The following is a 26,056-nucleotide window of genomic DNA, read 5'->3' on the forward strand; positions in this document are numbered from 1 at the left end:
ATTCTACGGTATTTAAATGCAAAACATTTAAGAATAGCATGTTAGGAAAAACACCTTCCTGCCCTTTAGTAGAAGTTCCCCAGCTGTTTTTTCAAAAAATATTCCTATTTTACAATTAGTCCTCTTTGTTTTGTCCTCTGACAGAAAAGGATTGCATACACGGTAAGACATTTTAAACAGAGTAATACATTAGATAAATAATGAATTAAGTCAAAAGAATAACTATACAACTCTACTATATAATGTTTGTAAATATAATATTGTACATCCGGATTTGAATTAGTAGGCGGAGAAATGCAAAACATTGTACTGTATTCCTTTTGCTATAACCAAATGTAGTGAACAATATCAACAGTAGACGACGTCTGGTCAAACTTACCATTGCGCACACACACACACACACACACACACACACACACACACACACACACACACACACACACACACACACACACACACACACACACACACACATACACATTACTGTATTCAGACATTTTCAATCCAGATGATGGTTGGGTTTTGGATTATAAATGAATTGGGTTACCAAATAAGATTAGATTGATAAGGAGCATCTCTTAATGACCATTTACTTTTAGTTCATATTGCAAAATGCTAATTGATAATTGATATCCCAATACAATGCAAGTGATAGCCATGAAGAACACAGACTTTGTATGCAGTTTCTTTACTATGGTCTGGGTTATGCATATGAAAAATGATAGATCTAACATAACTACCTAACAATAGAAAGCTTTCTGATTAGTGCAATTGACTTGGCACAATAGGCCTCTCTTGAAATCACTTTCACTCCTGTTATTATATCACACAGCTTGAAAATGGAAGATGGCTTCATACTGTTACAATACAGAATGGTTATAATGGTAAAGCTCTTATTATCAAAATTGTGGAAGAATGTTTGAAATTTCACCTATGAAAAGTATGCTCGGGGTTGAAAATCACTGAGCCCCTTAAACTTCACTAAAGTATTTCAACTTTTCCATATTCTCAGGCAACAGTAAATCCCGGAAAGTATTCAGACCCCTTGACTTTTTCCACATTTTGTTACGTTACAGCCTTGTTCTAAAATTGATTAAATAAATACAAATTCCCAACAATTTACACACAATACCCCATAATGACGAAGCGAAAACATTTTTTACATTTTTCTTTTAGCAAATGTATGAAAAATTTAAAACAGAAATACCTTCTTTTTTTACATAAGTATTCAGACCCTTTGCTATGAGACTCGAAATTGAGCTCAGGTGCATCCTGTTTCCATTGAACATCCTTGAGATGTTTCTACAAGTTGATTGGATTCTACAATTTGGAAAGGCACACACCTGTCTATATAAGATTGACGATGCATGTCACTGTTGACAATGCATGTCTGAACAAAAACCAAGCCATGAGGTCGAAGGAATTGTCCGTAGAACTCAGAGACAGGATTGTGTCGAGGCACAGATCTGGGGAAGGGTACCAAAACATTTCTACAGCATTGAAGGTCCAAGAACACAGTGGTCTCCATCATTCTTAAATGGAAGAAGTTTAGAACCACCAAGGCTCTTCCTAGAACTGGCCGCCCGGCCAACTGAGCAATCAGGGGAGAAGGGCCTTGGTCAGGGAGGTGACCAAGAACCCGATGATCATTCTGACAGAGCTCAAGAGTTCCTCTGTGGAGATGGGAGAACCTTCCAAAAGGACAACCATCTCTACAGCACTCCACCAATCAGGCCTTTATGGTAGAGTGGCCAAACGGAAGCCACTCCTCAGTAAAAGGAACATGACAGCTCGTTTGGAGTTTGCCAAAAGGCACCTAAAGACTCTCAGACCATAAGAAACCAGATTCTCTGGTCTGATGAAACCAAGATTGAACTCTTTGGCCTGAATGCCAAGCTTCACAACTGGAGGAAACCTGGCACCATCCCTACAGCGAAGCATGGTGGTGGCAGCATTCTGCTATGGGGATGTTTTGCAGCGGCAGGGACTGGGAAACCTGTCAGGATTGAGGCAAAAATGAATGGAGCAAAGTACAATGGGATCCTTAATGATAACCTGCTCCAGAGTGCTCAGGACCTCAGACTGAGGCGAAGGTTCACCTTCCAACAGGACAACGACCCCAAGCACACAGCCAAGACAACGCAGCAGTGACTTTGGGACGAGTCTCTGAATGTCCTTGAGAGCCCGGACTTGAACCCAATCGAACATCACTGGAGAGACCTGAAAATAGCTGTGCAGCAATGCTCCCCATCCAACCTGACAGATCTTGAGAGGATATGCAGAGAAGAATGGGAGAAACTCCCCAAATATGCTTGTAGCATCACACCCAAGAAGACTCAATGCTGTAATCGCTGCCAAAGGTGCTTCAACAAAGTACCGAGTAAAGAGTCTGAATACTTATGGAAATGTGATATTTCCGTTTTTTATTTGTAATAAATTTGCAAAAAGTTCCCGAAAACCTATTTTTGCTTTGTCATAATGGGGTATTGTGTTCAGACTGAGGGACTATTTAGTACATTTTAGAATAAGGCTGTAACGTAACATGTGGAAAAAGTCAAGGGGGCTGAATGCATTCCCAAAGGCACTGTATAGTCTGGATTTCTCCAATCATGCAAAACCATTCATCAGGACGACACCCTTTCAGTTACACAATAAAACACTCACAGTAAACACAGGTCTTCGCTGGCTCATCTTCTTCCTCCCGCTCCCAGCCAGCGGCAAACAGAGTTGGGGCTGGGTCGTCATGAGACGAGGCGAGCTGAAGCAGCATGGACCAGGAAGTAGGAAGTAACCCCCATCCCCATAGTCTTCCCATCGCTCCAGGGTAAAGTTTCTCTGAGGTACAGATCTGGGATCAGCTTCCCCTCCCCCAATCCTATCTGTAACTATTAGTGGCCCAAAAAATACCCAATATCAGCGTCTATTAGCAACTTCACCTTACTCTCTTCATCCCAATGGTCCCTATCAGAACAGATCCTAGCAAAGTCCAACCTGACCAAATATCCAATCAGAGGGGGTGTCGGTGTGGTTAAGATCCATAGACGTAAATGACAGCAATGCTTAGGTTCAGGATTGCCATAGCACAGTCCTTTACCTGACTTCCACCCCTTCCCAATACCCGTCATTCCTGACCGTAAGTTCCCCTACTTCCCCTTGCCTGAACACTGCCCCAGCCTCAGCCACAGAACTCCTAGCCTCTACCCCAGGATGTCCAGATAGATAGGGGGGCTCTTAACCAGGGCCAGGAGGCGGCTGTGGATGTCCTTGATGACCAGTCTCTGCTGGGGCTCCCTCTGCCAGCAGCCCTGCATCAGGCCGTGTACCTCCTTGGGGCAAGTGCGTGGTCTCTCCAGCTCCCGGCCCTGTGTAATGCACTCGATAGCCTGTGGGGGTTCAAATAGAGGCATAGGGAGGGGGGTTAGAATTAGAAGGTCTGCTAGCTCCAGCAACTCTAGGTTTTTGCTACGCCTCTTTATCTGGGGCTATTACCCCAGGGTTTGAATGTTTTCATGATCATCACTTTTCATTAATTTGACCAGACAAGCTCAAGCTACCCTAGAGAGCTTAAGGTGAAGACACTTAGATAAGAACAATAAGTGGAGTTGTCAAGATGAGTCGACAACTTCTGTACAATTCTGGAGAACGTTCTGTGAGAACCAAAGATGTTGCCTCTAATAAACTGGTGATCTTGCAAAACAATGGAACAGTATTCATCAGAAATGGTCAAATTCACACTTGGCATGACTCGATGCATTTATCACTGTCAAGGTCTGAATTCCGCTATGTCGATTCACATTCAAGGACTGCCCTTGGCCACACATCACATAAAGAGCCAGCGACTTAACCCCTTTAAAGAGTTCAATATCCCTGACCTAATCCAATGAACTGAAGAGACCTGTCAGCACGGAACCTCATCATACTATAATACCCAACTAGCACATTTGGTTCCTTGGAAGTTGTGGGAATGTGCGTTTTTGGGTTCCCATTGTTTCTGGGAACGAAGCCATACATTTCCTGACCAGTAACGCGGAATGTATTTCAAACGTTCTGAGATTTGAAGTGATAATTTTTCCTGTCCTGGGAACGTTCATTTTTAGGTTCTGAAAACATTATACTATAGTTTCCTGAAAGTTTCCTCTGAGGTTTTATTAACGTTCTGAGAACGGTTATTTGAAGGTATTTAGATAACGTTCCGAGTTCCAATAAGACTGCTAGCTTAGAATCATTGTTTTGAACTCCAAGCACAGATAGGACACATGGAAATTAATTTGCTTAGGCATTAATCATGTAAACATATTTATTTTTTATTGTGGCACAGTGTCAGTGAGATTCAAACCTATGATCTTCTGTTCTTCAGCCATGGAATAAGTCCACTGCACTACCAGGATGGAGCTGCATGCCATGTTTTTTTACTTATACTTATACTTATACTTATTTTTACTTATACATGGAATAATTTTTGTAATTTTAGTCTATCTTTTAGGAAACGTTCTGTTAAAGTAATGAAACACCAAGAATATAATGTTTTTTGTCAAGTCTCTTAAATGTGCAGAGAATGTTTCAAAGCAACTATCCTGCACCATTCCCAGAAAGTTGTGGGAAGGTTGTATGCATAATAACCATAGGACAACCACACTCTCACCGAGCTCTAAGAAACATAAGGTTCTCAGAACCTTATGTGAACAAAAATGTATAGTGACTTTCCAAGATGGCCGCCCGTCTACTTATCTCAGACCTACAGTAGACGGAGTGTTTGGGATGATTTATCCCTGCCTTCCCTAATTAGACGACATGATAATTACACACGTCCATCATTGGCCGGGAAGGATTAAGTTAACAAGGTTAAACGTCATTGGCCCTGGGCAAAGATGAGAGCCAATGAGATTAGAATTGAGTGGAAGGGAAAAGTGATCTACCCTCCACTTGAAAGGAAGAGGGTTCTAGTCCATAATGGTGCAGTTGCGGTCAGGACAGAGTCCACTTCTTGGGTTGCAACCGAAAAGGGTTGGACTGGGCCCATCATGATTACTATGAAGTCATTGATTGACTGTATAGCAGACGGGAAATCCTAGTGCTCTCGTCTCCCTCTATGATCAAACACCCTCTATCCACTGGCTGAATGATGATGTGGTACAGTATTTACACTTTGCCTGGACACTGTTCCATTACTCAACACAACTAGACAGCAGAGTTATATCTACTTAATTATTACTATGAATTTAGAAGGTTTTGATCACCAATACAAAGATGCCACGAGAAAAAGGTAGGTGCTTATATTTGTCCTATTTCACGTGTGAATTGGAAATGTGTTTTTGCATATCCCGCTCTCCCTGAGACACCATCAGAGAATAGGGTCACAGCCTGGATCTGCCACTATGAACAACACCTGGAGAAATGAGCGTTGCTCAGCGGCATATCAACAGATTCTTCACCTTGCCAGCTCAGGGATTCAAACGAGCACTCTTTCAGGAAAAGGGGGATACCTAGTCAGTTGTACAAATGAATGCATCTTCCGCATTTAACCCAACCCCTCTGAATCAGAGAGGTGCGGGGGGCTGCCATACTCGACATCCACAGCACCCAGGGAATTGTGGGTTAACTGCCTTGCCCTGTGGCAGAACAACATATTTTTACCTTGTCAGCTCAGGGATTTAATCCAGCAACCTTTTGGTTACTGGCCCAACACTCTAACCGCCAGGCTACCTGGCCCAATGCTCTAACCACTAGGCAATCTGCCAACCCCAAGTTGCTTCCTACCCAGTGCCCAGTTCCTTACCTCGCTGTTGGAGAGCTGGTACCAGGGCTGTTTCCCATAGGTGAAGATCTCCCAGAGGACCACTCCAAAGCTCCAGATATCACTCTCCGTGGTGAACTTCCTGTACATGATGCTTTCTGGGGGCATCCAGCGAATAGGAAGCATCGTACGCCCACCCACCTGACAGGAGTAAGGTCAATGGTCATTCAATTGTACATTTATAGAATTCTAATTAATATGACAATGATTATGATTCTCAGATGTACCATGCTACTTCATATGTGATAAGCCTATACATTGATAATATCAATATGTATTTTTTTGTACATAGAGTTGGATATACTATTTTGTGAAATGTTACATGACAATGAAATGTTAGATGACAAATCCCCACCCTAAAAAAGTATTTCACTACTTCCACCTTTACCCTGTAGTAGTCTGTGCTGTAGATGTCCCGGGACATGCCAAAGTCTCCTATCTTGACCATCAGACCCTCTCCCATATCTCCCACCAGGCAGTTTCGTGTGGCCAGGTCCCGGTGCACAAAGTGAAGGGAGGCCAGGTAGACCATGCCTGAGGCAATCTGGGCGGCGATGTTCAGCATCTGGGGAAGAGTGAGCTGGCCCAGCGGGGGCATCTTCACCTCCTCCAGGATATGGGCGTCTGGACCGTGCGCCCTGGTGGACAGGAGGAGGAGAGGTCACGACCTTTAGAGTTTTACAGGCTTTTAGGTGAACGGCATGAGACATACTTTGGCTGACGTCAATAAGGACCCTTATTCACCGAGTCTCAGAATAGTGTTAATATAGGATCATAAAGCCTTTTTGATCATAATGAATATATGGACCTGGAGACCTGATCCTGGATCAGCGCTCCTACTCTGAGACACTTTGTGATATGGGCCCAGTTCGATAAATTTAAGCTTTGGATTGGTCCTTCGACGCATGAACTTTTGCACCAACCTAGCGATGCAATATCAACATATAGTAACCAGATGGATGATTACTGCATGCAATCTGCAGATGGAACATGTTGGACATACAGTGGGGAGAACAAGTATTTGATACACTGACGATTTTGCAGGTTTTCCTACTTACAAAGCATGTAGAGGTCTGTCATTTTTATCATAGGTACACTTCAACTGTGAGAGACGGAATCTAAAACAAAAATCCAGAAAATCACATTGTATGATTTTTAAGTAATTAATTTGTATTTTATTGCATGACATAAGTATTTGATCACCTAGCAACCAGTAAGAATTCTGGCTCTCACAGATCTGTTAGTTTTTTATTTAAGAAGCCCTCCTGTTCTCCACCCATTACCTGTATTAACTGCACCTGTTTGAACTCGTTACCTGTATAAAAGACACCTGTCCACACACTCAATCAAACAGACTCCAACCTCTCCACAATGGCCAAGACCAGCGAGCTGTGTAAGGACATCAGGGATAAAATTGTAAACGTACACAAGGCTAGGATGGGCTACAGGACAATAGGCAAGCAGCTTGGTGAGAAGGAAACAACTGTTGGTGCAATTATTAGAAAATGAAAGAAGTTCAAGATGACGGTCAATCACCCTCGGTCTGGGTCTCCATGCAAGATCTCACCTCATGGGGCATCAATGAGGAAGGTGAGGGATCAGCCCAGAACTACACAGCAGGACCTGTTCAATGACCTGAAGAGAGCTGGGACCACAGTCTCAAAGAAAACCATTAGTAACACACTACGCCGTCATGGATTAAAATCCTGCAGCGCAATCAAGGTCCCCCTGCTCAAGCCAGCACATGTCCAGGCCCATCTGAGGTTTGCCAATGACCATCTGGATGATCCAGAGGAGCAATGAGAGAAGGTCATGTGGTCTGATGAGACAAAAATAGAGCTTTTTGGCCGTGTTTGGAGGAAGAAGAAGGATGAGTACAACCCCAAGAACACCATCCCAACCATGAAGCATGGAGGTGGAAACATCATTCTTTGGGGATGGTTTTTTGCAAAGGGGACAGGACGACTGCACCGTATTGAGGGAAGGATGGATGGTGCCATGTATCACGAGATCTTGGCCTACAACCTCCTTCCCTCAGTAAGAGCATTGAAGATGGGTCATGGCTGGGTCTTCCAACATGACAGCGACCTGAAACACACAGCCAGGGCAACTAAGGAGTGGCTCCGCAAGAAGCATCTCAAGGTCCTGGAGTGGCCTAGCCAGTCTCCAGACCTGAACGCAATAGAACATCTTTGGAGGGAGCTGAAAGTCCGTATTGCCAAGCGACAGCCTCGAAACCTGAAGGATCTGGAGAAGGTCTGTATGGAGGAGTGGGCCAAAATCCCTGCTGCAGTGTGAGCAAGAACTACAGGAAACGTATGATCTCTGTCATTGCAAACAAAGGTTTATGTACCAAAGTTCTGCTTTTCTGATTTATCACATACTTATGTCATGCAATAAAATGCTAATTAATTACTTAAAAATCATACAATGTGATTTTCTGGATTTTTGTTTTAGATTCCGTCTCTCACAGTTGAAGTGTACCTATGATAAAAATGACAGACCTCTACAGGCTTTGTAAGTAGGAAAACCTGCAAAATCGTCAGTGTATCAAATACTTGTTCTCCCCACTGTATATGAGATCCTTTAAGTGTAATAGAGGCCGTCAGCTAGAGACCAAGCCATAACAAAACAACTTAACAAGATGGTTAATAAGAAACATAAGGCTTGTTATACGCCTTGCATTCATTTGGAATAATTTGGTTAGCCTTATTCTAGCTGTATTCTTCAAACGTTCCACAGTTTCTCTCAATATCACATCCACCCCACCCACTCTGACTTGTAGCTCACTCCCAATAAGCTCCTCGATGTGTCCATCAATCCTAATAGAAATGTGTCACATGCAGGAAGTTATCTATTCTTTCACTATTAGTTTAACAGGCAGGTGGTAGGGTAGACGAGCAGCTGCCTCATAGGCCAAGAGACACACATCCATTCTGTCTGCTTGGAAATGCGATTTCCATCAATCCATGAATATGGATAGTGTGGGCTGTGTCTGTGTGCGCATCGAGTCTCCATTCCCAGTCTGGATCCACTGGACACCTGGCAGTGGCAGACATACACTGTCTATGTCTGTTTCAATGGTGTCTCAGAGTACGTCCCAGGTGCAGCATGAGCGGTCATCTACAGTATCAACATGATGCTCTATCTGAGTGCTCAGTGAACATCTCTCCCGCACCCATGTTGGCGCAGACTTGCCTTTAGAACTACAGAGTGTCGACGGGCTACGATAGGTTCTGCAGTCGACGTGGACATCGTCAATTATATGGTATCCAAAATGCATCTAAGATCACACATTCAGTCGTCCCAGATCACAGAAATGATTTGGCACTCCCACAACGAAGTGTCCTTAACCACTGCAACACACTATTGGTCCATGTGGTCCACCCCAAGTGGGTTGTTGTCTTGGGAACACAACACTGCAGAGCGGTGAGGACGATGGTGTCTACAAGTGTGGCTTGGCATAGAAACAGTTGTATTTGCGTGGCTCATCAAGATAAATTAAGTGGCTTTGCTGAAGAGCAGTGGACACAACTATGCAGTGATGTCAGAACAAAACCCTCAGCTTCTAAATAGTTACCATGCTGAAGCTAAGGAATAAAGGTTAACAGGGGAAGGTAGGCATGGAGGTTATCCCTGTGGGGTTTAAGTATGTGATTGTGTTTCTTTTCCATACCTGAGGAAGCGGTTGAGGTCTCCATGTCTCATGTATTCAAACACCATCGCCAATGGATCGCCATCTGTACACACTCCATAGAAGCGAACAATGTTCTGGTGCTGGAGGACTGTGAGCAGCTCAGCCTCTCTCTGGAAGTCCTGCCGGGTCGACTCGTTGGCATCCTTCAGAGTCTGACCACAGAGAAACACAGCCATGGGAGGATATGGCATCGTCATGTTTAGGAGGTCTAAACTTAATGTAATGCACCTCTGAAAGTGTGGCCATGGATGGCCGTCTCATGCATACCTTGATGGCCACCAGCATTTTGTCACTGTCCGGACTGAGGTTGGCACACTCTGCCAGGTAGACTTTGCCAAACGCCCCCTCACCCAGTTCCCACTTCAGAACTATGTCCTGTCTTTTGATGTGCTGCACACCTGTACACACAGAGAAAGGCTTTCAACATTGGGCCTTGTAAAACAGTGTAGGATTATCAACTTTATCTATGGGAAAACATGGTAGACACAGCATATTAAATGCAATCATAATGAAGTTAGCACACGTCCACTCCCTAGTTGTATTCCGATTACACTCACACATGTCTTTGTCTTTGAAAATGCCACAGAAGTACTGGGGGTTCTCCACAAAGCTGGACATCCCAGAGTCATCAGTGGAAGGAGGGCTCGCCCCTAAGTTCATGAAACGCAGTGAAACAGCAAGATCATCCTCTGTTCCCAAGACAGATGAACCTAGAGAGAGAGAGAGAGAGAGAGAGAGAGAGAGAGAGAGAGAGACATGAATGTGATACATCCATTTATTTTTTAGCAGTTTATGGATGCATTGTTCAGCAACAAAGAAAATGTTGGAAAGTGGACCTCAGAACAATAAGCAACTACTGTATTTTCTGCAGACAGTATTAACAAAACCCACTCAACGAGAAAACCACAGAACCCCCAGAGCCCCTGATAGAAAATGGTGGATGGCAGCAAGCGAGGGGAAACGAGTTGGCCAGTAGGGGGGCCCACTTAGGCAATCAGGTCCACTTAGGCACTTTCTGGGGGGGTCCGAGAGGACCTATCATGCCTAGCTGGCCTCCATCAGTCTTCTTTAATGGCCAACGCTGCAGCTAGGGGCTCCTGACACTGTTCACGGCTGTAATTAAGGCACTCTAACCGAGCTGTTGGGCTGACAGTGTGCAAAGTTACAGCCTGGAGGAAACCCTATATTGCCTGGCCTCATGTGAATCACTTTCAGAAAGGAATACAATGCTTGCTGCGGAACTATTGGCCATTCCAAAGTGATAATGAAAAAAATGAGTTGGCATTGTCGCTGGCTTTTGCTTGTTTCAGTTTGGAATGGATATGCGTTTTCAGATGGGGTTGGGGTTTTCAGATGGGGTTGGGGCTTTCAGATGGGGCTCTCCTGGGGTTGTCTCTTATTGAATTTCAGACAGGGAGCAATTAGTCTCAACCCTTCACTTTCTAACAATTTCTAACAATTGAGGGGTTTTGAGAACAGCAAACCCATCTCAGGTTGTTTCATAGCTGTCTTCTATGAAAACCAAGGTAACGTGTTGCTTACTATTACCCCTGTGAGCATAGGAGATTATACTTTGTGCAAAATAACAGACACTACTGTGGTATTTGAAACACAGCACATTATAGAGTGTGTCACTTACGGTGAATACCAAACTTGGACTGCTGGCCACACTTGTTGATGACCAGTACCATAATGAGGAGGAAGGTGCAAGCAAACACAGCCAGACCCACTGCCACCGACACCTGCACATAAACAGAATTAGCATCAACATAGCTTGGCATAGCATAACATAATATTTGCTAAAACATTAGCTTTCCATAGTGTATGTTATATTATTACTATGTTTCAGACCCATTGAACGGCGTCTCACCCCAAACACTCTGTTCTCCAGGTTCTCAGTGACATCCTCATTAGATTTGTTGGTGGGAACTGGAGGGAGCAGAAAGGGAATCATTAATGATGGAGCGTTGCTCATAAATCGCCATGATAACCACACATATAAAGTATACAAGACACTGACACACAGTGTATTAAAAGAAAAGTGGAGTATATGAAAGCAAAATCCTGGGTAATTTACACTCTACTACTCGTGATAACTATTTTTTGTTCTGGTTAAGTACAGTTTAGGAAGTTCTGTTTCTACCAGGTAATAATCGCTGTCAAAATAACATTCAAGAGGCTTACGTGGATCACTTTCTTCAAGGACTGGCATGAAGAAAAAGAGGAGAGGATGACAAATTTAAACTAAATACACAGTACATACTGTACAATCAAGCACATGAGACTGTATCTAATATAACACAAGTTGGTGAATAGTGAGGGTCAGTATCATAGAGATCCTATTAAATTACTATTATTATTATAATTCCTAATTCTATGACCTTTCATTTCAGACAATCACCTGGGATGATGCCCTCAGGATCAAAGGGGTCAAAGGGGTTGTCCATGAACTTTCCTGTGGCCGTGGCTTGGTCCACGCCCAGTCTGTTCCCCACAATGATGGTGTAGAGGCCGTTGTTCAGGTGGGTGGGCTTGTTGAGAAATAGACAACCGTGCTTCACAGAGCCGTCGTCCGAGTCGGGAATGAACTGCGTGTAGGTGTAACGACCCTCGGTCAGGTCGGAGCCGTTGAAAAGCCAGCGGATGGTTGGCTCAGGGTTCCCGTCCACCTTAAAGGGGAAACACCAGTGGTGCTGTTGCTCGGCGTTGTGTAGGAATATGATTTTGGCTGGAACTGGATGGAAGACATGAGATGTGGTCCGTTAGGTTGTGTGAATGGGTAAGGAGACAAGGTGAAACAAAGGCTATTTCTTAATTCAGAACCTCAAAAATGTTTACAATAAATGTGTGTAAATTATTGAACATGATATTAGAATGAGATCACGTTTAGCTGAAATAATTATACACAAAGCTATAACCCTAGTTATCTACACATAAATTATTTATTTGTGCTGAATTTTCAGTTTACCACATCCAACCTGTTTCAGACAAAGTTATTGGTTGGTCAATAGAAGGTACAGCCTCATCCAAGTGACCTATAGGTTCCTCCTATGCATTTCCATGAATCGATGTTCTCCATCTACACTGTCAACCTGTTGACCTGGTATGAATAATGAATCCAGGTTTTGTTAGGGCCCCTAACCACAAGAGCTACCTGGAAGCACGGAGCCGACAAGAAGCTACAGGAAATGGCTTCTTTAGATCGAAGACTATGCTAATGCAGAGAGACCCCTCTCTCTGACAATTTCCACCGACCATTCCACTGCTTTTAACCTATGACCCTACTGCAGAAAATGCTGTGCTAAGGGGATACCAAGGCATTTGTCTCTTTCCTCTAGATTATCTCTGAAAAGGGATGCTAAAGACAGTCATGGATGGGCAAAAATTTGCACACTCAGCACAATTACCACAACCCATCAGGTATGATTTAATGTCCATTTCTTTATTGTGGGTTAGAAAAGAGCACAATATGAGTTTTGTTGAACTCTGTCTGAAATGAAAGACTAAATTATAGTTAACCGTTCAACGTTTTCTTCGTAGATTATATTTGTTTGATTGATTCTTGCTATCGATTTCTAGGGTGTAGTCTATATTTTCATTTTGAAAAACCTTTTCCCAAGCAAGTTAATTTGATATATATTACTGAAAGGATGCTGCCTCTGCAGCACCAATCGCTTGAATCCCAGGAAGTGGTCAGACCAGCCACTCAGCAGAGCAGAGCCCTGGCTGTAAACACCCTACTGATCGGGGAGCTAATTAAGGGTAATTAAAGGGTAGCGGTTAATGAGTGTCCATCCACCAGGGGGACTGATGTTGATAGATTAGCCGCGCTAACGCACTTACAGGCTGCCAATCACTCCGGACCAATTCTGTGTTCCGGAGTAGGAGGGAGAAGTCCATTAGCCAGGGCTCTTATCGAATATTACCACGCTTATCAACCTATTTTCCTCCCTACATTCATTAACTGTCCCTCGATGCTCATGCACTTGGCTGCAAGTCTTTTTGGGCTTTATTTTCCAATGAGTGTCACTGAGTTGGTGAAATTATATTGTTTGGCCAATATTTTCTGTAATGTATTGCTAATGCATTGACGCACTCTCTTCTGTGGGACCACAGTTTGCTGCAATTCAGATATTTTTCAGTAGAAAAGCTGGGCTAAGGCAAAACCACAGTCTCTGACAGTATAATGTATCTTCTATAATCAGATGTCTGTTTTGTTCTGTCATCTGTTTGAGGTCTTTGTCCATGTATGGTTGATACATGAGAAAAATGGGACAATAAAAATAATGCATCACTAATGTAACGTTACAGTGATGTATAACTAATGCAGTGGCTATCCATCATTCAGGGAAGGTGGGGCAGAGTCACCAGTTTTGAGCCCCACCTGTTTAACAAAGAAATATATACATATACAGTACTAGTCAAAAGTTTGGACACACCTACTCCTTCAAGGGTTTTTCTTTATTTTTACTATTTTCTACATTGTAGAATAATAGTCAAAACTATGAAATAACACATGGAATCATGTAATAACCAAAAACGTGATAAACAAATATGCAAAATATAGTTTAGATTTGAGATTATTCAAAGTAGCCATCCTTTGCTTGGATGACAGCTTTGCACACTCTTGGAATTCTCTCAACCAGCTTCACCCGGAATGCTTTCCCAACAGTCTTGAAGGAATTCCCATATATGCTGAGCACTTGTTGGCTGCTTTTCCTTCACTCTGCTGTCCAACTCATCCCAAACCATCTCAATTGGGTTGATGTCGGGTGATTGTGGAGGCCAGGTCATCTGATGCAGAACTCCATCCCTCTTCTTGGTCAAATTGTTCATACACAGCCTGGAGGTGTGTTGGATCATTGTCCTGTTGAAAAACAAGTCAAAGTCTCACTAAGCCCAAACCAGATGGGAAGGTGTATCAATGCAGAATGGTGTGGTAGCCATGCTGGTTAAGTATTCCTTAAATTCTAAGTAAATCAAAGACAGTGTCACCAGCAAAGCATCCCTACACCATTACACCTCCTCATCAATGCTTAATGGTAGGAACCACACACGAGGAGATCATCTGTTCACCTACTCTGCATCTCACAAAGACACGGAGGTTGGAACCAGAAATCTCAAATTTGGACAGATTTCCACCAGTCTATTGTCCATTGCTCGTGGTTCTTGGCCAATGCAAGTCTCTTCTTCTTATTGGTGTCATTTAGTAGTGGTTGCTTTGCAGCAATTCGACCATGAAGGCCTGATTCACACAGTCTCCTCTGAACAGTTGATGTTGAGATGTGTCTGTTACTTGAGCTCTGTGAAGCATTTATTTGGGCTGCAATTTCTGAGGTTGGTAACTAATGAAATTATCATCTGCAGCAGAGGTAACTCTGGGTCTTCCTTTCCTTTGGTGGTCCTCATGAGAGCCAGTTTCATCATTGCGCTTGATGGGTTTTGCGACTGCCCTTGAAGAAACTTTAAACGTTTTTGAAATGTTCCGTATTGACTGACCTACATGTCTTAAAGTAATGATGGACTGTTGTTTCTCTTTGCTTATTTGAGCTGTTCTTGCCATAATACGGACTTGGTCTTTTAGCAAATAGGGGTATCTTCTATATACCACCCCTACCTTGCCACAACACAACTGATTTGCTTAAACGTATTAAGAAGGAAAGAAATTTCACAAATGAACCTTAAACAAGGCACACCTGTTCATTGAAAGGAATTCCAGGTGATTACCTCATGAAGCTGGTTGAGAAAATGATAAGGGTGTGCAAAGCTGTCATCAAGGCAAAGGGTGGCTAATTTGAAGAATCTCAAATATAAAATATATTTGGATTTGTTTAACAATTTCTTGGTTACTACATGATTCCATGTGTTTTTTCATACTTAAGATGTCTTCACTATTATTCTAAATGTAGAAAATAGTAAAAATAAAGAAAAACTCTGGAATGAGTAGGTGTGTTCCAAACTTTTGACTGGTACTGTATATATATGTACAGTTGAAGTCAGAAGTTTACATACATCTTAGTCAAATACATTTAAACTCCGTTTTTCACAATTCCTGACATTTAATCCAATTAAAAATTCCCTGTGTGAAATGTCAGAATAATATTAGAGATAATGATTTATTTAATCTTTTATTTCTTTCATCACATTCCCAGTGGGTCAGAAGTCAGCCAGGGGCCGCCAGTGCCGCCAGTCAGCCAGGGGCCGCCAGTGCCGCCAGTCAGCCCAGAGGCGCCAGAGCCCCTCAGCCCAGAGGCGCCAGAGCCCCTCAGCCCAGAGCCCCTGCCCCTCTGTCCAGAGCTTCCGCCCCTCTGTAAAATATTGTGTGTAGATTGATGAGTAAAGTCAATTTTAGACTAAGGCTGTAACGTAACAAAATGTGGAAAAAGTAAAGATGTCTGAATACTTTTAGAATGCACTGTATATATATGTGCCCCATTTATGTATCCTACTGTTCTGAGTTGTTGTACAGAGAGAATACTCTAAGAACTACCCATGTTCTGAATTCTGTCGCTGTACATTTCAAAAGTCAAATTTAATCGAATTTATGGATTGCCTCTTATCCGCTTGTCGTTCCCTTATGCCGTAGTTTGTACATCTCAGTTGTCAGTAGAAACCACATTAGTTTTAAGCAAGTCAGCCATAACAGCTATGGTTTTAAAAAGTCAGTAAATGAGGCTGAATGAATTATCTTGCTGCCAGACAAGGCTCTGCTGATAGCCAGGTGTAGTGCGGTAAGGATTCACTCCATTGCGCTGGAAAGAAAATTCTGCTGTTTGGACAGAAGACATTTTGTTGGTACCGTTTGTCACCGTTATAGTGAAAGTAATGTATTGTTTACTGTTGTGTAGTGGCTTTGCTGGTATGCTTAATTTTTTTTTTTATTAAAAAAATTGCTCTACCAAGATTTACATGCTAAAATTGCCGCTGTACTAATGTATTATTGAGTGACAGCTGATTATAATAATCAAAATGAAAGACCTGTGGAATGTTAAAGCAAAGTGACAAGGTGGGCTTACTTTTTGCCACAATTATTAATACTAAGTATTTCATTCTGGGGGAAAAATCTCTGGCTATACACATTGCTGCGAGAGGAAAATTGACACCATTTTTCTCTACCTCTCCTGCTTTCATTGCAGTATGACAGCTCTCACTGAGTCTTTCAGCTTTCAACACCATTACAGCTTTAATAGTTCATTGGCACTTACATTCAATGTCCAACGTCACTTTCTCTTCCCCAGGCCCGGCCCGGTTCTCTGCCTCACAGGTCAAGTTGTGCAGGTTGTCTTCTGAGGACATGTTCCACAGCTGCAGCTCCAGCTCCAAAGTGGAGCCCCAGAACCTCTCCTGCAGGTGGAACAAGACGCAGAGGACAACAGGGGTTCACAACAATCATGGAGACATCTGAGATGCAAGGAGAGTCTGAAGGGTTATGACAATGTACACAATAAGGAAACATAAATACACCATAATACTATTTTATTTGTAGTTCTGAATATTTCCTTCAAATGTGACTCTGATCATGTTACTCGAGTTTGTCTTTTAACAGATGTTAGACATATTAAGGGGAACAAAAAGTGCATTGTGCGATATCTGATTCTAGCTGGTTTTCCCCAATCAGTATGTCCAGGTGACATCATCACTCAGTACCTGTACAGTATAACGAGATAGCAGTTTGTTCGTGCGCCACCTCACTACAGGCACGGGCACTCCTGTCACCTGACACACAAATGTCAGGTTGCCCCCCTCCTGGACCTTGGTGTTGGCATGGACAATGGCGACATCCGGTACAGCTGCAAAACAATGGACCAAGAATGGGTTGGAAAATCTATGGTCTGGACTGGGGTACTTAATATTGATAATGGTGTTCAATAGTAATCCAATCAGCAATGCCACTAATGCAATAAAGTCTAATAAAGCCTTGTCAGACTATTTCTACAGTGATTGAACTATACGTGTATATGCTATTCATGCATATATTACTTAGTAATAATAAAGTAAAAACATTTTTTTAATCTCTGAACTGAGTAAAAATCTAGCAATTCAACTCACTGCAATTCTCCATCACTAAGGAGTCCAACCGTCGGGCATGGTCATTGGAGAGGCAGTGTAGCGGTTGGTTGTCAAGGTCACTGTGGTCGTTAAGCTGCCATTGCTGCAGCCAATGGATATCACAGGAGCACTCAAGGGGGTTGTCCCTCAAAACCCTGAAAGGGAACACAGAGAAAATTGGTCTGTTAAATCTGAAAGTTCTCCCAATCGTGAAATCTCCTTCTTTCTAAAGGACTATACAAAGTATTCAAGGTAGTTATTATCAAAGACGCAAATAGAACATTCTAGAATTTAAGAAAGAGGGGAGTGAATAGAGAGTAAAAACTCAACATGGAAAATAATTCATCAGTGAAATATGTGTTGAAAATTCTCTGCAATCAGTTCAAAAACAGAGTGAAAGGGGTCTATGTTGCTCATACAAAGTGACCATCTTTGAGTTGATATTTCAGTCACAGGTTGACGAGTTGAAGAGAGTACAGAAGTGGTGTTCTGATGGGTGTTTTACTCACAGGTTGAGCAGGGGAAGAAAATGGAACACCTTCCAACTGATATGCTCCAGGGAGTTAGATGCCAGGTTTCTGTGTGATACAATAAGGCTACATCAACATCCATTCAACAGGACATTCAGCATATAAATGGCAAAACATTTAAATACAGCATTATACAATTTGTTGTTGAGCCTATGATCCCCCCCCCTCCTTTCACCCATTGAGTTTTGCATAAGAATGGTCTGTGCACGGCAAACAACTCAATATTTAAAACAATTACCGGTATAAAAGGGATCGTTTTGTTTTTGCACTGTTTCCATATGCTCTTCTTTAGGTGTCCAGCGTATTAAGAGTCCTCACATTCACACACAAACAATCAGCAGTCATTACAGCCTTTCTGTTTGTTATGTTCACACATGTATTTGCTATATCTATTCAAATGAGTTTTTCTGTTCCACCGTGTGTCTGACACATGTTGTTTTCTCAGATGCTGCCATAACGAGGACAAAAAAATCCATGTCTATAATATACTTTTTTTTGCGTTATCTATAATCATTTTTGGGATGAAGTAAATAAACTTTCATCTGGAGAGATGGTTTTGTAAAAATGTATGTTTTAATGTTGTTGAAATAAATCATACTGAACTAATCCCAAGATATGATCACTCAGTGCAGAACAATGCGGACCTGCTTAGAATTACTCTCTGCGTGGACACATTGGTGCCTCCAGATGTACTCTGCTTAATTACCCAGGCAAGTCTTTTACATCAAGTGCTACATTCACAAACATCTTTGGCGCACCTCTCGCTGTTGTCTCTCCGTTCTGTACATTAGGTGATTAGCCCAAACACTTCTCTGGGTTCGCGCCCAGGCTCTGTCGTAACCGGCCACGACTGGGAGGTCCGTGGGGCGATGCACAATTGGCCTAGCGTCACCCGGGTTTGGCTGGTAGAGAAATCCTTGTCTCATTGCGCACCAGTGACTCCTGTGGCGGGTTGGGCTCAGTGCGCGCTAACCAAGGTTGCACGGTGTTTCCTCGACACATTGGTGCGGCTGGCTTCCAGTTTGGATGGCGCTGTGTTAAGAAGCAGTGCGGCTTGGTTGGGTTGTGTATCGGAGGACGCATGACTTTCAACCTTCGTCTCTCCCGAGCCCGTACGGGAGTTGTAGCGATGAGACAAGATAGTAGCAGCTAAACAATTGGATACCCACGAAAAAGGGGTAAAAATTCAACAACAAAAAATAAATAATATTGTGGGCGATTGGCAGATGTAGCTTTCATAGACCTACTCTACATTCAGATGTGCTGCACTTTATTGTAAAGAAAATGTATTTCTGAGGCATAGATATGTTGTTCCCTATGTATCCCTAGTGTATCTTTTTAAACGTGCTGCAGATCACCATGACTGCTCTGAAATGCTTCTGTGCTGGCAGAGGGTGTAAATAAAACCTCTCAGAAGATGACAGCAGACCACACTGGGGAGGCACCTCCTGCAACCGATACATATTCACACTGGCAGGGCCAATGGGGGCCAGCAGGGGTTCAATTATTTGTTTTCCTTGCTCCCAAAAGTTCATGTCAGATGGGTTAGCCATTGGGGCTTATCTATTACCAGCTCGATTCCTCGCGGGCCACAAGGGAAGGGAGGATGGCCGGGAATGGCAGCTGCTCCTAGCTGTGCTCACGCACAGTATCTTCATTTATGAACTGGGTGGTTCGAGCTGTGAATGCTGATTGGCTGGCAGCCGTGGTATATCAGACCGTATACCATGGGTATGAAAAAACATTTATTTTTACTGCTCTAGTTACGTTGGTAAGCAGTTTATAATAGCAATAAGGCACCTCAGGGGTTTGTGGGTTATGGCCAATATACCACTCCGCGTTGCGTTGCGTCGTGCATAAGAACAACCCTTAGCCGTGGTATATTGACCATATACCACACCTAAATATCTTAAGGAACAAGGAAGGGGGTGGAGGAGAAAATATCCTGGTATGTCTTGAGAAATTGCCCCCCAAGTATAGTATCAAGAGCCCCTCCTTCTCTCCCATTTTGGGTGGCGCTCCCAATCTAAGAGACACATCTGTTACACCCCACAACCCCCGTCCTCGAAATATTGATTAAGCGATAATGGACCCTTAGTGGAGTGTATTTATTATGCAGCAGTTGTCGATAATCCACCAAAGTGAGCGAGTAAATGGTGACTGGTGGAAGTCTTCTCCGATTTCATCAGACCCCCCCCCCCCACCATCCCTGAACCCCATTCAGTACCCTTCCCTCTACACCCCCTCCTCCTCCTCCCAAACCGCCTGTCTTTCAGATAAACAACATCGGACATGTCACACATGTTTAGTAAGATAATGATGACAAGATGGTGGAGACAAGGGTCAGCTACTGACGGAGGGATGATTGGCATGGATACGGGCAGTATTGGGGAAGCTACCAATTACCTCACACTGTAAGAAGTTAAGCTACACTAAAGCTACCGTCAAGAAAAATATAGTTTGTTTAACTAAAGTTACTTTGAAAAAGCAGTTCACTTCATCCAAACTACTTTATGTGAAAATTAACATATCTAAACCTGAAATGTCATAGACTGCAATTTGCAAGAACAGATCAATCTGGAGTCAGTTGTTTTATCCTATTGAAAACAAAAATGATGTTTTGTGTGACAATTAGGCAGGTCTGATGACGAAAAAGTAAGTCAATTCTTGCCTACTTCAACCATATTTTATTTTATTTTAAAAAAGGAGTGTGTATTTCCAGTAGCTACACCGCTACATGATAAAAAAAAACTTAGGTTGGAGTCATTAAAACTTGTTTTTCAACCACTCCACACATTTCTTGTTAACAAACTATAGTTTTGGCAAGTCAGTTTGGACATCTACTTTGTGGATGACACTAGTAATGTTTCCAACAATTGTTTACATACAGATATTTTATTTCACTTATAATTCACTGTATCACAATTCCAGTGGGTCAGAAGTTTACATACACTGACTGTGAGTTGACTGTGCCTTTAAACAGCTTGGAAAATTCCAGAAAGTTATGTGATAGCATTAGAAGCTTCTGATTTACATCATTTGAGTCAACTGGAGATGTACCTGTGAATGTATTTCAAGGCCTACCTTCAAACTCAGTGCCTCTTTGCTTGACATCATGGGAAAATTAAAAGAAATCAGCCAAGACCTCAGAAAAAAATTGTAGTCCTCCACAAGTCTGACTCATCCTTGGGAGCAATTTCCAAATGCCTGAAGGTACCACGTTCTTCTGTACAAACAATAGTACGCAAGTATAAACACCATGGGACCACGCAGCAGTCATACCGCTCAGGAAGGAGACGCGTTCTGTCTCCTAGAGACAAATGTACTTTGGTGTGAAAAGTGAAAATCAATCCCAGAACAAAGAAGACTGCTCCAAAACCGCCATTAAAAAAAGCCAGACTACAGTTTGCAACTGCACATGGGGACAAAGACCGTACTTTTTGGAGAAATGTCCTCTGGTCTGATGAAACAAAAATAGAGCTGTTTGGCCATAATGACTATCGTTATGTTTGGAGGAAAAAGGGGGAGGCTTGCAAGCCGAAGAACACCATCCCAACCGTGAAGCACAGGGTGGCAGCATCATGTTGTGGGGGTGCTTTGCTGCAGGAGGGACTGGTGCACTTCACAAAATTAATGGCATCATGAGGTAGGAAAATTATGTGGATATATTGAAGCATCATCTCATTACATCAGTCAGGAAGTTAAAGCTTGGTTGCAAATGGGTCTTCCAAATGGACAATGACACCAAGCATACTTCCACAGTTGTGGCAAAATGACTTAAGGACAACAGAGTCAAGGTATTGGATTGGCCATAACAAAGCCCTGACCTCAACCCTATAGAAAATCTGTGGCTAGAACTGAAAAAGTGTGTGTGAGCAAGGAGGCCTACAAACCTGACTCAGTTACACCAGCTCTGTCAGGAGGAATGGGCCAAAATTCACCCGACTTATTGTGGGAAGCTTGTGGAAGGCTACCTGAAACGTTTGACCCAAGTAAAACAATTTGAAGGCAATGCTACCAAATACTAATTGAGTGTATGTAAACTTCTGACCCACTGGGAACGTGATGAAAGAAATAAAGCTGAAATAAATCATTCTCTCTGCTATTATTCTGACATTTCACATTCTTAAAATAAAGTGGTGATCCTAACTGACCTAAGACAGAGACTTTTTACTTGGATTAAATGTTAGGAATTGTGAAAAACTGAGTTGAAATGTAGTTGGCTAAGTTGTATGTAAACTTCCGACTTCAACTGTAGTTAATCTACAACCAAGTGCAAAATGTAGTTAAATTACTAGTTGTACAATGTAGTTCACTACTCCACCAACACTACATACGTGCAACACTAACGCTAGTTTGCTAGTTTCTAGTGTGCTGTACAATGTGTCTTTAGAAGGTAGTTGAAGGATTCCATTTGTGAGAAAGTTTGGATCACAGTGTTAGAAACACAAACATCAGAAAAGTAATCTATGATTCATCCATCAGTGTTTGTTTTTCTAATATAGTTGATTCAAACTTTCCAACAAGTGGAATCCAATTCATTTCAATATACTAAACGTGGTCCAATATGTTGTACGTTGATTGTGACTACACTTGTAAAAACAGGTTGGTCTACATTGTGTCAACCCAATCCTGTTAACTTTCAATTGAAATGGCATGTTTCTTGTAAAACAAATTTAACACGTTGTTAGATCAGAGGTCAAAATCTGTCCCACATGACCCACTACTGTTGAGCCTCTGATACTACACCAATGCATTCTGTGCCTAAATAAATTACACAGTGTTACTGTTGAATAAAATGGTATCAAATTAATTATGATTACATTTCAGTAATTTGAATTTGTATTCCGGCCTAAATCTATTGTTCTGCAGTTTTTATATTTTTTTGAATAATAAACTCAAGATCTCAAGGCCCGGGAGACTTCCCCTTAATTGACAGCAACAAAGAGCCTGACCCAAGCATGGGTCGAGACATGACAAGGAAAGACAATCCCTCTGTAAAGCCAAGGACACTTACACATATTGGAGCTTGAGGTTGTGTTGGAAAGCATTAGCCGAGATGTACGCCAGCCTGCAGAACGTGACCGTGCTGGGGGGTAGAAACACGGCAGACAAACAAAAGACAGAACAGGAAGTGGGAATCACTGATTATGCTACTAGTTAGCCACAGTAAATCCATAGTGCGTAAGTTAGCCAGTCTGTATTAGCTGTGTTAGCTAGCTCCAGACCATTTCCTTTCTTTGAATACGGTAATCAGAAGAAGGATTGAAATGAAATTACTGCACAGGACTGCAGGTCTCTGCTCAGAATAATGGCTAATGTGCAACACAGGAGGTTTACCCCCTTGATTGAAAGAGCCATAAAGGAAATGAAACGTTGAGTTGTAAAGTTTAGTACTGCAGATTGCTATAACAAGGTAGAGGGTGTATTGGAGTGGGTGAATAGGGAGGGTGGAGTGTGGAGAAGACCCCTCCATCAATGACAGGACCAACCAAACATTTAAAGCCAAGTCAATCAAATCAACTGTTAGGTGTATTGTAGCACATTTCGCATATGTATGTATTTCATGCAGTAATACCAACAGACATCTACAAACATATTATCATACAACATTCGAGAAATTCTGTACATATTACATATTATGCAGGGTAACTCACAGATTCTTCAACTCTCTATAGTTGGTAAGGTCTACTTCTGTAATGTTCTCCAGGTCGGCTTGATTTTCAATGTAACTGGGTAAAGAAACAAAAAAGAAATACAATGACATTCAGAGTTGATTTGAGTGAAAAAAAATTTAAGCAACAAAAAAAATCTACTGAAAAGTAAAATACTAAAATACTGTCGAGGAACAATGAGCTTCATAGGCTTATTATAAGCAACAAAACAAAATGCTTGAACAGAAAATTATCTTTATTGTTATCAATAATTTTTACCCACAGCAATCCAGGCAGAGCAGGACAGTTAATGTAATGACCAATACAAAAGATTGTACATGTATTAAATGTGATGAAAGCCCTAAAAATGTACTGAATTGACACAGTACAGCACTGAGTGTTATATTTCATAGTGAAATTCATGAGTGCATTGTCCAAACCATGGGCCTTTATGGGCTAGAGCCTGACAACTGATAGCATAACCAGACCAACGCAGATGCTAAGAAAACTAAATCTACTGTAGAGAAGACTTGGAAAAACCATTTGCCTTCTTGCAAGACACTCATTTGACATTGCTAATGGTAAATTCTCTTCAATGACTCATTTTCCACATTTCCAGACGCACCTATTATTTAACGAGAGGACAGTATGTCAACTCAACACTCATTTAACACAAGGTCACTTTGCCCTACTCTTGAACTACAGTATCTTGAACCTCTTTGTATATTCCATCTTAGAACAAAAATATGCTATCTAGAACATAAAAGGGTTATTTGTCTGTCCCCATAGTATACAGTATAACCCTTTGAAGAACCCTTTCTGGTTCCAGGTAAAACCCTTTTTGCGGTTCCGTGTAGAACCACTACACAGAGGGTTCTACATGAAAATCAAAAGGCTTCTCCTATGGGACAGCCGAAGAATCCCTTTGGAATCTTTTTTTTCTAAGAGTGTACTGTACAGATGTAGGATCATAATTTGAGCTAGTTTGTTACAGCAGGAAAATCCTCTTGCAGCAAAAAGGAAATGTGAATTATTATGCAGATTATAATTATTGGACATTTTTGTGGGGGTTGATACATTTTTCATAAGGGAAAATCAAGTCTGAAATGTCTAAATGTGATTACAAATGTCAGAAGCCTTTTTAAACCTCCTGCATTGCAAAAAGGTTATCCTGCAACAGGTTAAGATCCTACATTTGTAAACGACGTGGCCAGAAATGGTACATTTTATATGGACTGTTATATATGATATTTATGATATTACTGTATCAATAACCACAAGTAAAGCAGCAAAAAAGGACCAAGGTGGAAACATTTCCCTCTACTTCAACAATTTTATCAAGAAAAAATCCAAGCTTTTTCACATACAGTATAGCCAAATATGATAGCTTAAAAAAACAGTACCCAACCCTTTTTCAACACCTGGAAAATGTGTCATATATTTTCATTGGTATCTGGTTGACATGACAACCGATAACCAGATTACAACCAGGTGAAGACCTCTCTTTCTGATCACTAAAAATGTCCTTTTTACAGTCAGTATACAACCTGACCATGACATCACTAAAGACATCAGCCAGACATCATTGCAGCCAGTTTTGCCCGCTGGGCAGTGCCCCAAACATCTCCATCACCAAATATTTCCTTCTCTAACAGTGAGGCACTACTGATTCAGTCTGTCACTACGCAACACAGATATTTATTTCACCCACGGAGCAGTAATGTAATTGCAGGACAGGTGGAATGAGAATCACCAATCGCCCCCATGCTTATTGGATTGAGCCAAGTGGGTCATATTTCATCTAGCGTTCTCAGACGGGCATCCGCTGACAATTGGCAAAATTTAATTTATAACTTAGTGCATGATGAATTTGGGCCACTGTTCCACAGTTAATGGTTTCTTGTTTGTTCCCCTGAAACACATGCCGAAAGAGCAGCTCTTGGTTATTAATTGAATTGCTTAGAACTCTGCTGGAGTTCTAAGTAACAAGTTAAGCCACAGGTACTGATATATATATATATATATATATATATATATATATATATATATATATATATATATACAGAGAGAGAGAGAGAGGAGTAGAGGCATAGAGGGAGAAAGTTCAGTACTAGCTGGACATGCCAGTCTCTCCCTTAACGAGCTAGATTGAGTGTTAATTGTTGAGAGCAGTAGAGAGGAACAAAGACAGAACCGTATGAGATTACAGCAAACAGCATTTAGTTCTGTGTTCCATTTTCAGTACTGTATAGCCTAAGTATAACAGCCATTTTCCAATTCTCTGAAAAGAGTGGATAGAGCTGTGTACTGTAAAGTAACAGATAATTGCTTA

General features: G+C 41.9%; 1 protein-coding gene across 1 annotated transcript in view; it reads right to left on the reverse strand.

The window, feature by feature from the left end:
* Positions 1 to 3,197: 3,197 nt before the first annotated feature.
* Positions 3,198 to 26,056, reverse strand: part of LOC135519679 (high affinity nerve growth factor receptor-like) — a 28,136-nt gene continuing 5,277 nt past the window's right edge. The window contains exons 3-18 of the mRNA XM_064944914.1: positions 23,728 to 23,802; positions 23,088 to 23,159; positions 18,050 to 18,118; positions 17,541 to 17,695; positions 17,139 to 17,281; positions 16,697 to 16,835; positions 11,893 to 12,225; positions 11,676 to 11,696; positions 11,362 to 11,420; positions 11,131 to 11,233; positions 10,049 to 10,201; positions 9,759 to 9,889; positions 9,471 to 9,643; positions 6,177 to 6,432; positions 5,777 to 5,935; positions 3,198 to 3,383 (exon numbers count right to left, since the gene is read on the reverse strand). Of these exons, the coding sequence (XP_064800986.1) occupies positions 3,198 to 3,383; positions 5,777 to 5,935; positions 6,177 to 6,432; positions 9,471 to 9,643; positions 9,759 to 9,889; positions 10,049 to 10,201; positions 11,131 to 11,233; positions 11,362 to 11,420; positions 11,676 to 11,696; positions 11,893 to 12,225; positions 16,697 to 16,835; positions 17,139 to 17,281; positions 17,541 to 17,695; positions 18,050 to 18,118; positions 23,088 to 23,159; positions 23,728 to 23,802 (2,227 nt within the window). The remainder of the gene's footprint in view (positions 3,384 to 5,776; positions 5,936 to 6,176; positions 6,433 to 9,470; positions 9,644 to 9,758; positions 9,890 to 10,048; positions 10,202 to 11,130; positions 11,234 to 11,361; positions 11,421 to 11,675; positions 11,697 to 11,892; positions 12,226 to 16,696; positions 16,836 to 17,138; positions 17,282 to 17,540; positions 17,696 to 18,049; positions 18,119 to 23,087; positions 23,160 to 23,727; positions 23,803 to 26,056) is intronic.

This window comes from Oncorhynchus masou, chromosome 29, assembly GCF_036934945.1.
Source record: "Oncorhynchus masou masou isolate Uvic2021 chromosome 29, UVic_Omas_1.1, whole genome shotgun sequence".
In the NCBI taxonomy this organism is placed as follows: Eukaryota; Metazoa; Chordata; class Actinopteri; order Salmoniformes; family Salmonidae; genus Oncorhynchus; species Oncorhynchus masou.